This window comes from Bactrocera dorsalis, chromosome 3, assembly GCF_023373825.1.
Source record: "Bactrocera dorsalis isolate Fly_Bdor chromosome 3, ASM2337382v1, whole genome shotgun sequence".
Classification (NCBI taxonomy): domain Eukaryota; kingdom Metazoa; phylum Arthropoda; class Insecta; order Diptera; family Tephritidae; genus Bactrocera; species Bactrocera dorsalis.
Genome location: NC_064305.1, coordinates 5,000,440 through 5,014,756, shown reverse-complemented (window position 1 = coordinate 5,014,756; position 14,317 = coordinate 5,000,440). Strand labels below are relative to the sequence as shown.

Here is a 14,317-nt window from a genome sequence, read left to right as displayed (position 1 = left end):
TTTTTTCAAGCCCTTATATACTCTCACAAAAGTACTGCACGTTTCTAAGCATTGTATATTTTGTCTGCCGAAGAGCAAAAGAGAAACAGATGTTTGCCTACAACGGATTATATAATAGTTTATTTTAATCGAAATAAAAAAAGAGAGTCAATTTAACAACAACATATTGAGGCGTTAACCAATTTTCATAGTAACGGGTGTACAATTTTGTCGCCAATTTTTTATATCAAGAAGTCTGCTTCGATTTTTCCCCAGGAAATATGTTTGGCTTTAAGCTTGCGCCTATAGCCGCATAGCACCCCACTTCGAGATAGATATATGCTATATATATATAAATGATCAGGATGGCGAGACGATTGACTGTCTGTCTGTCCGTTCGTGTATGAAATCAGTAGATAATTCTGTTCACTCCCCATATAACGGTACTGTTAAAAATTACTTAAACTGCGTTCAATCAATGACTAAATATGCCAGAGACATTAAAGTTTCCACCCCAGATGGTATAAGATTACTTTATGGGAGCCGATGAAAAAATTAACTCTGGGCCTGGCACCACCCACTTTTAGGTGAAATCACATACATCGCGACCCACACAACCGATTTCGACTAAATTTAGTCCGTGGCATTTCCCTAACATTGCTATGTCACAGTGCGAAAATGGGCGAAATCGGACTACAGCCATGCCTACATCCCATATAGTACAATTTTAAATTCTATTTGATTCTTTCACTTTCAAGTACACAAATCAAGAAGCAATTAATGTAATAAAATTTTATACGAAGAATGCCTTTAGAGTGTGCTATCTTATGAACCAAAATTGTTCAAATCCAACTAAAATTGCTCAAGCCCAGAAAACCAGTATCTATAATTGACTTTTGACCGAAAATATCGGTCAATGTATGCGATATATGACCAATTGAAATTAAGAGAGCACTTTTCCTAATAATAGTATGTCTGTGTCAAAAGTGATCTGAATCGTGGTAATGAGCCCCCATAGTATACCTAACATAAGAAGTTTCTAACTTCCGATTGACTTTTTACCGCATATATCGGCCAATATGTGAGTAATCTCAATGACCATTAAACAATGTGTTTCACTCATAACTGTGTATCTTTGTGCCTAAAATTGATAAAATCGGTTTAAAACTTGACACCCATATACTCGTACTAATATCTGAATTTCGAACATTTGGTTGACTTTGATCCATACGATTGGTAATTGTATGTGAGGTACCTTAATGAAACCCAGGGAACATTTTTTATATATGGTATGACAATAGATTAAATCGTGGCGATATACGATACCATGCACCATATATAATAATTTTCGTTTTTCTAACAAGCCTGACGTACAATATATCGGTCAGTGTAGAAGTTATATATCATATATGTATATATAAAATTGCTTAAATTCCGATCCTCTGGTTAAAGTTTTACAGCATAAGGTATTTCCCTAGCTTTGAATCTTGCAAGTTGCAAAGGTATAAATTGTTCGGTTACTCCTGAACTTAGCCCTTCCTTACTTGTTTCTATTATATTAACCGTTATATTGATATACCTATAAACGGTTGTCACAATTATTTTATTTACATTTTGTCTGCATCATGCCTAAAAATAAGTTTTTGTTTCATTAGCAAACATTAACAATTTTTGTTTCAATTGAATTAGCAAAGCAATTAATAGTAAGAAATTTGAATTAGCGTTTTGTTTATTTTTTTTATATTTTTCAGTTTTCCGGTTGACTTTATACCATTTACACATATTGGTTAATATGTAAGATGCCCTAGCACAATTAATTGAACTTGCTCGTATAACGAGTAATGACAAAAGTGAACCATAATACGAGTATACCGGATATTGTGATTTCCGAATTTCCACCTAACCTTAAGTCTTTTATGTTGGTTACTCTGATTGATCTGGGGGAAAAATATTATTAAAGATTTTGTTGTTTAGCTTTGAGTATGAGTCAAATCGGTCTATATCGTGCTTTAAATCTCATATTATTGATAAATATCTTCCTACTCTTTCTCTTTCTTTCTCTCTCCTCATTACCCAATATATAATATTAAATTCAGCTTCTTTGTTTGATTTTAATATATGTAAATATCTTAAAAACGAAGCAAAATATAGTAATGGAAATAAGTGAGTCTCTGATCTATCTTTATATCTAAAAGTTATGTGTCACGCTGTTTGTCCGCGATGGCCTCCTAAACTACTGAACCGATTTTAGTAAAATTTAGCACACTGTGTCCAGTTCGAACCAAATTAGAAGATAGGATAGTAAAAACAATTCATAAATGAAAAATACAGTCAAAGTTTTATTAAATAGACGCTCTCTTAAGCTTACATCTCCATTAACCATGCACATTGTTAATGTTTATTAAGTACAATCTATTAGGCGGACAGCTCTATTAACTGGACAAAAAGGCTTGTAACCTGACATTGAGAGAGCAGCCTAAAATTCGTTATATTTTCTTATGAAATTTATTTTTATGAACATATTCAAAATTATACCTCAAGTACAATCCCTTGGATTCTTATGCCGACCAAAACATTTTCTTTATTCGTAAATAAAATTTTCACTGTATTGAATAGTTTATTATATGAATAATAATATTAAATGTATACCACAGCAACACGTGACCGGATCCACTAGTAAATATATTATTTTTGATCCTATTAATTTTAAACAATTTTTTTTTATTTATCAAGATTAGGATGCGAGTTGAAATTCGCATATATGTCTGTCCGTCCTGGATCTATCTGCCCTGTGTCTGTCTGTACAAGCTGTAACTTGAGTAAAAATTGAGAATCGTAATGAAACTTAATACTAAAAACGACAGAGTCATTAAATTTCACACCAGGGATGTTATGAGAGGGCTTTATAGAAGCCGAGGTAAAAACTGGAAGACTAAAAAATGTTCGTACCCAAAAAAATAACTGTTCAAACCCCTACGTACCGAATATTTGGACCCCTGTACCTATAGTTGACTTTTTACTGCAAAAATCGGTCAACTGCTCACTGAATTGCAATAATATATCTCACACATATTATTGCAATTCAGTGAGAATCCTCTCCTGACAATAGCAACTCTGTGTATCAAAAATGGGTTGAAACGGGTCAATACTTCCCTAAACCATATATAATGATTTTCGAACTTCCTGGAGACTTTACACCGCATATATCGGCCAACATGCGAGTTATATCAATGAAAATAAGAGAGCGTATTTTACTTATAACAATGCAACTCTGTGCCTAAAATGGATGAAAATGGTGAAAAACTAGACCTAACCTCCATAGAACTAATATCAGGATTTTCGAACATCATATGGTGTAATGATTGGTGATGATATGTAAGGTACCTTGATGTTCATTGGATACATTTTATTAGTATGTAGTATTGACAACAATATATAAAAAAATGATACTACCTCCAACTCCCAAATCATATATTTATGTATATACGAGTACATATGCAATTGAAACTCTATTTCGTTATGTGTCCTCATAGCGTCCGATTTACAGCACGGAAAGACGTGAATATTTGTACAGGTATTCCTTTAGTCTTACAGAAGGTTCTACCGGAGCCATTTGTTCCAAATAGCAGGTTTTTTTTAAGGCTGAATTTTACCTAAATTTTTGGTTTGCTTTGAACCTACCAAAATTTGGGTTTTGATTTATAAATATATATATTTGTTCAAAGAATATTTTTCTGGAACAGGATTTGAAAAGTTTAAAATTTGACAAAGTTCAACCCTCCAACTGTTAGCAGACTGAACCTATACGTTCTGAAATAATCAGCGGGTCTCAAACCGGTCTTTCATGGGTAATTAGGAGGAAGATAATTTTTCATGAACATAAGACACCTAAATATAGTTTTCTGAAAAGTATTATAAGAAATCATGATTCGAGAAATTCATGTGAATTTAAGCAATATGATCTAGCCAAATATTTAAAAAACTTTTCATTTTATATATAACCTCAATTTATTTGAATTTGCAAATGCAAAGAATAGCGCCATTTTACAAAGACTTTGCAGTTGACTTTACCCACGATGCTAAAGATGCAATATCAGTGAAAACAGCTGGATTGCCCTTGTTGCCACAACCATAGCCCCAGGAAACCAAACCAACCAATTTCTTTTTTGAAACCAAAGGACTTCCGGGTAAAGCGCCACAAGCATTCGCGTTAGTCGCAAGTCCACACAACATTGTGGATAATATATCATCTTCACTGTAGCTGTATTCACCTGAACCACATTGCGCGGTGTCAATGACAGTCACTGGGATATCTACCAGGTTGCTGCTTGAGTCCCAGGTGGTCACCACACCGCTAACACCGTTTGTTGGTTCTTTCGTGGCCAGTTTGATGATTCCAACACTCACTGCTTCGGCCAATTTCACGACGGCTACATCATTTTGCATGGTGGTGAAGTCAAAACCGATATCGAAGGTGCTATTGGCAATTTTTACGACTTTAGCACCATTGCTAACACCGACCACCAGTTGTGATACGTCGTAGAAATTCAAACACTGTGCTGCGGTGACGACGGTTTTTGAATCAATTAAGACACCACCACAGACTTTTGAGTCATCGGTACCTTGTAGTGAGACGATATACGGATGTGCTGAAATTGTGGTGGCTACACCACCCACAGCTCCATCAGCGTTGGTGTTAGAAACGCAGGCTGCGATCACCAGCAATAAACTACAAATGTATAACTTGGCCATTTTTATATGAACTGTAGATCTCTTATTGAAGCTCCGCGATTAGTTCTTAATTTCTTGAATGTCGAAATTTCAACTATAAACTATTCGTTTTTTCTAGCCCTTATATACTCTCAAAAACCTGCTACGGGCTTCTAAGCATTAAAAGAAACAGATGTTTACCTACAACGGATTATATAATTGTTTATTTTAATCTAAATGTAAAAAGATAGCCAATTTCATTATAACATATTAACCGTAGCAGGTTTTAACCGGTTTTCATAATAACGGTTTTTGTTTACCATTATTATTGATATACCTACCATAATCATGTCGCTTATGTTCTTTAACAGTTATTTTATTCACATTTTGTCTGCATACTGTCTAAAAATAAATTTTCGTTTCATTAGTAAACATTGGCACTTGTAGTTAAAGCAATTTGTACACATCTGTACATATAGTAAATTAAACTGTTAGTTATGTCACTATTCAAAATATAAATAATATAAATAAAAATAAGAACTAGCGTTTGGTTTATTTTCCTATACTTTTTAGTTTTCAACTTTTACTTAAAGTCTTTTTTTTTTGTAGTATAATTTTTTCAGCGTATATGAACAATGTTATATAAGTATGCTAAAAAGTTTGTAACGCTTAGAAGGAAACAATGGAGACTCTATCAAGTATACTTATATATATTTATATACGATGAGCATGACGAACTGAGTCGATTAAGCCATGCCCGCATGTTCGTCTGTATATACGCAAACTATTCCTTTAGTTTTTGAAATATCAAAATTTTGCGCACGTCCTTCTCTCTCAAAGAGGCTGAACGATAGGAATAATGTACTGGAATGGTTTTTCATTTGGCGATATACCTTCAAGAAATTTGGCATGGATTATTTCTAAGGCAATCTCTGAAGAAATTCAGATCGAGCCACTAATTTTACCATGTATGTACCTACCATATAATCTAACCGATCAAAATCAAGTCCTTGTGAGGAATAATTGGTATTTGTAAGGAGTATATGTATATATATGTAGCTTCGGTGCAACCGAAGTTGACGTTACATCAATATTTATAACATAAAGTTGTTCAAAAGTAAAGTAATCCGTACATCCGCTAAATGTTAAAGCCGGCCATAGTTATTGTTTGCCGAAGTGTCATACTGCAGTCATTAAAATAAGGGTGGGGCGTATGAGCGACTTTTTACCTAAAGAGATTTTAAATAAATGAAGTGAATTCATGTAATATTTTTCAATGTATATAATATAATAATATCTTGCTTCCTGTATAACTAATAGTAGAATCGGAACATACAAACTATTGAAATAATTTCTTATGATTGCGATTTTAATAATTAGTGATTCATTTTCTTTGCAAGATAATATAGTTAATAATAGAATGATTTAAGAAACTTCCTAAAAGTATGCTTAGCAAATTGTTAAATATCGATGTCAAAATATAGAAACATAATTGTATCGCCGTCTCAGAAAAATGAGCTAATTTCTACTAGAACTTTTAGTTAGCATTTACTCCGTTATTAAAGGAGCTAACTTTCATGTTTTTTGCATGGCTTTACCGCTTTCATGCCATTAATAATAAAATGATTGGAATAATTAAGCCATGTATATTTAGATACCAGCAGTCTAGCAAATCACAACAATTTCGTCAATAATATTCGTATACATATATATACATATGTATATGTACATATGTGTTCATCAACAATTGAGCACATCTGTATGTACTTGTATAAGAATCGCAGGTATTACTAACTGCATTTTTTGATAGCATACGTTGACAGGCAAGGGCTTTATAATATAATATTCGGTAGAAACTCGGTATCAAGAGAGAAGGGAAGTAGTAGTAAGAGCGCATTTTTGGGGAGTTTTATATCTAACATTCTGAGAAACGCTATTTTATTTCAATATCGATTTGATACAAATTCGATATAGGAAAATTTGTACCTATTAATATACATATGTATATGTATTTATAGAAAAAATAAACGCAATAATTTTTAGCGTAGAAATTGGATATCAAATCATAAAAGTTTTCAATAACACGTTTAAATATTTATGGTTAAAATAATCACAAACAAATTTTCGGTACAAATCAGATATCAAAATATAAAAATTTTCATTAACTCGTTCACAGATTTATGGAAAAATAAATACAATAAATTTTTACGGTACAAATCAGGTATGAAATGATAAAATTTTTCAATAACTCGTTCGGAGATTTGTGGAAAAATAAACGCCAAAAATTTTAACGGTACAAATCAGGTATCGAATTATACAATTTTTCAACAGCTCGTCCGGAGTTTTTCGATAAAATAAACGCAATACGTTTTTATATTTTTTATTATTATTATTTTTTTTTATCCCATACTACGTATGTATGTATATCGCTCTATTTACTAAGCTTTTTATTATCAACAATTTTATTTTTTTAATTCTGTTTACATACATATATTTTTCCCATTTATTGGAATTTTTCCTGATTTTTTTTACCCCACTGCATTCAGGAAAAATCGCAACCTACAACTTTTTTATAGTCTTCTTGATCCATTTCCGTAGCTTGTTTACATTTGTGTATACGGCTGGGTTGCCTACATTGCCACAACCATAACCCCAGGATACCAAACCGATCAATTTCTTCTTATACACCAAAGGACTACCAGGTTCACCATCGCAGACGAATCTATTATAGGCCTGAGCGCAAAACATGTTATCCGTTATATCATCTTTATTGTAAACATATTCGCCGGATCTGCATTTCTTTGCATTAATTATGCGCACGGTCACATCTTCCAATTGTCGACTTTGACTCCAGCCGGTTACCACGCCACTTCTGTCCGTCTTCGGTTTTTCTCCAGCCACTTTTATTTCACGCTTCGCTGATGATTTCGCTACATTTTTCGCCAACTTCAATACCGCCACATCACTGTCCATGGTGGTAAAATCGAAATTCTCATTGATTATATAAGAACTAATTGATAAAAGTTCACCATCAGCAGCATAACTGTCCGTGCCAAGACGTACGTAAAGCTGGGCGGGATCCTGAAAAACGAAGCATTGTGCAGCTGTGACGACAATATTCTTCTTGATTAGAGCACCACCACAAACATGTGTGCCGTTGGCCAATTGCAGAGAAACCACATATGGATGATCCGTAATAGTTGTCTTTACACCGCCAATAACTCCAATGGCATGTGATATGTTGATTTGGTATGCGATCAAAAGCACTAAAACACGACAGCTGAAGGTTTTAAACATTTTCACTAGAGAAATTAGACCCTTTTCATCGAACCGTTATACGGAAAATGTGCCAAAAAGTGCTGGTGCTGTTATAATATTTATAGAAAAAGCTCTTTGAAATATTATTTACCTATCCTAACAGCGGATATTATTGATAAGTTAAACAGGTGGCACAGTGTTTACTAACCAAATAAATAAATACTCGTATACCTTTCATAGGTTCTGCAGTATTCGCAGACGCTTTTTAGTGCCATGAAGTCGAGCTGTAGGCGGTAGTTCAATTACTAATTCTGAAAGAATCTGATTTTAGCCAGCTCAATGAAACGTTGCAAGAAATTTTCAGCGTCTACAAGTATTGTCAGTCGGCGGTATAACGGATTTAAGTTTTTATAGATGAAAGCCCGGTTAAAATATGATTTTAAAATAAGGTTTGGACTTCAAAGAGTATCTGATCATCTGTTTCTATATCATTTTGTTGAAAGTCTCTTTGAACCTTTCGCCTGTTGGAGTATATGTTTTTCAATTCCCTCTTCCTTAGCGTAATGCGTTGTGAAACTGATTTCAGTTATAATATCCGTAAAATCCAATATCCAACAAGCGTCGTTGATCTCAAAATAGAAACCAGTTCAATGCGATCTCAAAAATTGCTCTGAGGTTCCCTTTCCTAATCCCATTACTGCTACCTTATTCGATTAAATACCGAAAAATAATAAACACTCACACTTTATTTAAGAGAAAGTCGGCCTAAATGGATTGTGCTTAGGATACCGAAACTTCAAAGCAAATTTTTATATTGGTTGCCAAAAATAAGCAGTTAGCTTAATGTGACGATATTCTCTCTTTCGTTTAAGTACTTTATTTGAACAGTTGTCGAGAACAATATTATGTTGACGCATAAAATATTTCGTTGACTTCAATTAAGAATTTGTTTTAAGGCATATATAGTGTTAGTTAAAAATTAGAACGCATTTTCGTTTAAAACTTTTCTAGGTTCATGACGATTTTGAATGAATTGCAGAACGATCAAATTGAATGCCAAGATGAAAGAGAAGAAGGATTCCGAATGCGAATAACAAAGAAGATGCGAACAATTGGGTCCAAAACAAAGTACATTCGATACCATCATTTTTGCATATCCCTCACGGGCACACTTGCAGAAGTCCAGACGCTGAACCCAATTTTCGACGATTTTCAAGCATAAATCGGCCGATACTGCTGCAATTTCATGTTCGATATTCGTAAGAAGTTCATCAACCGTCACTGGCTTGTTGTTGATCTGACAGGATGATTAAGAAGACCATAAATTGGACGTAGCGTTCTTATAGTTGAGACTACTGACTCCGAATTTCGATAAAATGTTTTAATAATTTCGACTCGTTGTTCGATCGTATAGCTTTCCATGATGAAATGCCAAACCTTACTAAAAAGAAATGTCAAAAGAGCTGGAAAATATATGACCTCATTTCTTGCCCCTATCGGTCTACTTTTGTAGCGTCGTTTTGAAAGAACTCTGTATATACGTACATATCACAAATCTTTCTAATATCGGTCGCTCTACGACGAACATTGATAAAGTTTGATCCAAAAATAGCATCCTATTCAAAAACGGTTGCGTTTTGAGCAAGTTCTATCTACGTACTATATATTTTTCACTAGACATGCTGAACAATGCATTCAAAATAAAAATGTCAACAAAAACTTTATTAAAAATTATTTTATAACTTTAACACTACACCGACACACGTTAAAAATTATACAACGAGTTAGCAGCCACAGTTAACTCGATCCACTGACGCACATGCGACACATTCACGTAAACACCTGGGTTTTCGGGACGTGCACAGCCAATGGCCCACGAAATTATGCCGGCCAACTGATTCTCCACCAATAAAGGACCACCCGCATCCATTTGGCAAGCGTCCTTACCACCGTCCTTCGCACTGGCGCACAGCATAGCAGCTGTGAAACGATCGCCATACGCCGCACTGCATTGCGCGCGATCTAGCACGAACACGTTAACAGCCTGCAATTGCAGCGCAGCCATGCCACCTTCAGAGAGCGTACCCCAACCGGTGATGGTGGCCTTTGCATCAATCTCTGGCGTGCTCTGCACCAATGGTACCGCTGCCGTAAACACTCTATCCAATGTCAACGGCGTGGCCAGAAAAAGTAAAGCAACATCATAATCCGTTATGGAGGCATTGTAACGTTCGTGTGTGACAATTTTTTCTATTAGCACAACAGTGCCATCACTAGCGGTGCGTTGGCCAGTGCCTGCGACTACGATGAAGTTACGAATATCACGATCGATTACACAATGAGCAGCTGTCAGTACAGTGTCCTCGTTGAGTATGTTGCCGCCGCACAGATGCAAATAGGCGCATTCCTGGCAGGTCTTACGGCGCAGTGAGACCTGATGCGCATAATGCACGATCGATACATCGTCGCCGCCTATGATGCGGTTTTGACTTAGCTGTGAACGAGCGTTGTCACGTGCAGCGCCAAAACCCACGAGTAGGAAAGCAATGAATATTAATGATATACTCGTTGGTGACATTGCTAGTCCAAATTTTTAAATATGTGTGCTCTCCGCTATGCCTGCAACGAGCACTTAGTGAAGACTAAATTGTGGTTCACGTGCTGGAAATTTGTGGAATACGAAGCTATTTTTGGTTTATTTCTGCAAAGTAATATATGGCACTCTTTATAGTAGTCATAACTTCGAGACCTATTTTGCGTATAAAATATATGTATTACTTTGCTAGGTAATTCGCAAGAATTTGATAATATCGGCCTTAGCTCATGATCCGAACCGCATTATTTATTATTACGATAACTTTATTATGATACAAGGTTTATTCGGAAAGTAATAGCACTGATTTTCTTCCGCCGCGACTATACTTCGGATCGTGCGCGCACCGACTGGATTCGGTAGAGGGCGTTCCTAGCTAACGAACGAGTGGCTGGTCAGTTGTCTCCGAGCACCTGGAGAGTCAGGACAAACATTTTCGCGCGACATGTTTCTTTGAGTCGTGCAAGCCGAAAATATAGCGTTCGTCAGATCAGAGGTATCCGATTAAGTTTCGTGTGAAATTTGGTAAATCTTCGACAGAAAGTTTTGATATGATCAAGCAGTCTTACCCAGGTTTGGAGGGCCGGAAAGAGGTCTCTGATGAAAACCTGATGACCAGAAATTGCGGCGAGTGGAAGTGTGCCAAGAAAATTAGGACGTGTGTGAAAGTGACCACTAATTTTTTAATAACGTAATCACAGGTGACGAGTCATGGATCTTTGAGTATGATCTCAAGACAAAGATGCAATCTTTCGAGCATTTTGAGACGACAGAGGGTATCCAAGCAGTATGCACCTACGCTCTCAAGGCTATTCCGGAGAATGCCTTCCGTTACGCCTTCAATGCATGGAAATCACGCTGGTAGCGCTGCATCGACGCAGAAGAAGCCTCTTTTGAAAGTTTTCAAAGAATTGAAACGATTGCTTCAATAACTTTTTTTTTTAATCGGCTCAGTCGTATTACTTTCCGGACAAACCCTGTATATTACCGACTTTAAGCGGCTACTTAATCGGTAAGCAAAACTTTTTATAATACAACATTGAAGTCGAAAATTTTATATAAACACGTGACTCAAATATAATGCATAATTTCCTGAGTAAATAAGTAGTCGATAGTTAATTGGGTATATAAAGGCTCTCTCCTTAGACTATTTATAGTATATTTTTTGCTTATTTAGGTAGCTATGCAGTTGATTACCCTTCGTTCAATTAACGCAATAAATTTAAGTCCAAAATAAATTAATAAACAGTAGTATACTCGTACCGTGTACACATTTATCAAGCAATAAAATGACTTGAAGGTGGAGATAAAGCTATACATATACATATAGAGAGCATGAATAGGGTGGCGCATTTCATTTAAACCCTAAAAAATTATTAGCAATAACCCCGAGTTCCTAGTTTATATGTGAATTGGTTTTGGTTTCAGTGCTCCTCTTCGACTTAACCGGCTTTGGAGGCCTTACCAGTAATTGCACCTACACACACTGAACCTTCTCAATGCGAAAAGATAAACAATCCTAAAAACATTTCCTTAAAATAATAGGCGATTTTTGATCTCTCATAACACAAATTAATTGTGGGAATGCATTACCACATTTCAACAATATTTACTGAATTTTTAAGAAAATTAGAATTTCATAAATAAGACACTCTCAATGCCTCTTCACTCGATAACTCCGTTATAGCGCTAGATATCCACTGACGTAATTCTGGTACACTGGCATAAACACCAGGATAATCCTTTTTGGCACAGCCTTCCGACCACGAAACAACACCAACCAATTTGCCTTCAGCCACCAACGGACCACCCGAATCACCACTGCAGGCATCCTTCTTCAATGCATAAGCACAAACCATAGATTCACGGATTTGATCGCCATATTTATAAGTACTGGAGGCGCAATCTTCACGTTGTACAATATTCACATCTACAGCTTGTAAAATAACTGGCGTTCTAAAGCACAAGCTACACTTGATACCCCAACCAGAGACTACAGCAGGTGTGCCGGTTGCTGGTACCGCATCGGCGAGTTCGATATAGCGAATGCTATTCGTTTGTGCCACAGGTTTTGCCAACTTCAGCAAACCAATATCATTCATTGCGGTTATAACGCTAAAACCCGAGTGTGTCTTTATAGCGGCTACTTCGACTAAGAGACCGCCATTAGTAGAGTTAGTCGAACCTAAGCGTACACGCAAATCGAATGGTTCAAAGCCTAGTAGACAGTGAGTGGCTGAGAGCACAAAGTTCTCACTGATAAGACTGCCACCGCAGAAGTGCACTTGTTCTTCAACCAGCCATAAGGAAATCTGGTATGGATGTTGCTCAATAGTGGTGTCCACACCACCGACAATACGTCCACTGAATTTATCAGAAATTAAAGAACACAAGCCCGTGCTAAGTAGAGCCCCAAACACTAAAAACCGTTGCATGACGAAGAAGGCCATCAAGTAAACTGTTTGACTAGGAGTATATGAAACATTTTTATAACGAATAATTGTGTTGCGATTGAGAGAAAGAAAAAATTACCGAAAACACTAATCACTCGAATACATTTATAAACAAATCTATGACGTTAATCACAGTCTACTTATGTAACCATAAATTATAATAAAATCTGCTCAAAGAAATATATGAACAGTTACTCCCAGTAGCACTGATATCAAATATATGGCAAAAAAATACAAACATCAACAATAAAATCATTCAATCAATAAAATCAACACCAGATGTTATTGAAAATCGGTTTTATTCCGCTTAATGCTTCACCTCTTCCTTAAAATGTTCTCAAATTTCATTAATTGCACTCAAAATCCAACTACGAAGTGTAGCAACGTCGCTATAAACACCCGGATAACCTTTTTTGGCGCACGCATAACCCCAGGATACGATACCAACAAGTTTACCATCCGCCACTAAGGGACCACCAGAATCGCCCTGGCAAGAGTCCTTCTTCAATGCATAGGCACACACCATACTCTCCTTTATCAGGTCACCATACTTGTAGGCGCTGGAAGCGCAATCTTCACGCTGCACAATATCCAGCTCGACGGCCTGCAAAGTGGTGGGCGGTATCAAGCACCAGCTATAACACTTTGTACCCCAACCCGTCACCACAGCTGGCGTGCCGGTAGGCGGTGTCGTCTCAGCCAACTCTATAAAACCAACACTCTCGGATTCCTGTATTGGCGTCGCTAGTTTCAATATGCCCACATCATTTTCAATTGTACTGGGATTATAAGCTGGATGATATTTAGCAGCCGCAACATTTATAACTTGACCACCACGTTTATTGTTGGTCGAACCGGCGCGTATACGTATACTGGTGGCTTTGAAGCTCTGCAAGCAATGTGCGGCAGTGACGACAATATCAGCCGCTATCAAGCTCCCGCCACAAAAATGGCCGCCCAACTTCGTAGAGAGTGAAACTTGGTAAGGATGCTCTTCGATGGTAGTGGCAACTCCACCAACAATACGTCCAGCTAGTTCGGTTGACATGTACGCACCGAATGCAGTGCTGAGGAATGCACAAAGAATTGTAAGGCGTAACATGGTTTTGCTTTACTAAACTCAGGTTACTTGTGAGGATCAATATTTATAGTGTCGGATTTTGATGGCACAATAGATAATGTGCTACATTGTAAAGTCTAAAAATTTCTGTTTTATCAGTGCGTTCGTGTGATGGATAGAAGTTGTAAATAAACGGAGTTAATACAGGCCAGAAATCAAATAACATGCAATAAGGTATTTTCATACTATATACAAAACAGCACT

The 14,317-nt window shown here is 36.4% G+C and overlaps 5 protein-coding genes across 5 annotated transcripts; all 5 read right to left on the bottom strand.

Moving 5' to 3' along the window:
- Positions 1-3,962: 3,962 nt before the first annotated feature.
- On the bottom strand, positions 3,963-4,802 carry LOC125777844 (trypsin-like). Its single transcript, XM_049453760.1, has one exon. It carries the CDS (start codon positions 4,729-4,731, stop codon positions 4,024-4,026), a length of 708 nt encoding a protein of 235 aa, XP_049309717.1. The 5' UTR covers positions 4,732-4,802; the 3' UTR covers positions 3,963-4,023.
- A 2,303-nt stretch (positions 4,803-7,105) lies between these two features.
- LOC105228385 (trypsin) lies at positions 7,106-10,021 on the bottom strand. Its single transcript, XM_011208202.4, has one exon. The coding sequence runs from the start codon at positions 7,984-7,986 to the stop codon at positions 7,249-7,251; it is 738 nt and encodes a 245-aa protein (XP_011206504.2). The 5' UTR covers positions 7,987-10,021; the 3' UTR covers positions 7,106-7,248.
- LOC125777838 (trypsin eta-like) lies at positions 7,134-10,760 on the bottom strand. Its single transcript, XM_049453753.1, has one exon. The coding sequence runs from the start codon at positions 10,523-10,525 to the stop codon at positions 9,713-9,715; it is 813 nt and encodes a 270-aa protein (XP_049309710.1). The 5' UTR covers positions 10,526-10,760; the 3' UTR covers positions 7,134-9,712.
- Positions 10,761-12,089: 1,329 nt separating this feature from the next.
- On the bottom strand, positions 12,090-13,260 carry LOC105228384 (trypsin). The gene has a single exon (XM_011208201.4). It carries the CDS (start codon positions 12,988-12,990, stop codon positions 12,178-12,180), a length of 813 nt encoding a protein of 270 aa, XP_011206503.2. The 5' UTR covers positions 12,991-13,260; the 3' UTR covers positions 12,090-12,177.
- Positions 13,261-13,273: 13 nt separating this feature from the next.
- On the bottom strand, positions 13,274-14,122 carry LOC105228382 (trypsin). The gene has a single exon (XM_011208200.4). It carries the CDS (start codon positions 14,093-14,095, stop codon positions 13,331-13,333), a length of 765 nt encoding a protein of 254 aa, XP_011206502.1. The 5' UTR covers positions 14,096-14,122; the 3' UTR covers positions 13,274-13,330.
- Positions 14,123-14,317: the final 195 nt, after the last annotated feature.

Excerpts from the sequence above, each read along its gene's own strand:
- LOC105228382 (XM_011208200.4), bottom strand. The coding sequence starts at position 14,095 with ATGTTACGCCTTACAATTCTTTGTGCATTCCTCAGCACTGCATTCGGT.
- LOC105228385 (XM_011208202.4), bottom strand. The coding sequence starts at position 7,986 with ATGTTTAAAACCTTCAGCTGTCGTGTTTTAGTGCTTTTGATCGCATAC.
- LOC125777844 (XM_049453760.1), bottom strand. The coding sequence starts at position 4,731 with ATGGCCAAGTTATACATTTGTAGTTTATTGCTGGTGATCGCAGCCTGC.
- LOC125777838 (XM_049453753.1), bottom strand. The coding sequence starts at position 10,525 with ATGTCACCAACGAGTATATCATTAATATTCATTGCTTTCCTACTCGTG.
- LOC105228384 (XM_011208201.4), bottom strand. The coding sequence starts at position 12,990 with ATGGCCTTCTTCGTCATGCAACGGTTTTTAGTGTTTGGGGCTCTACTT.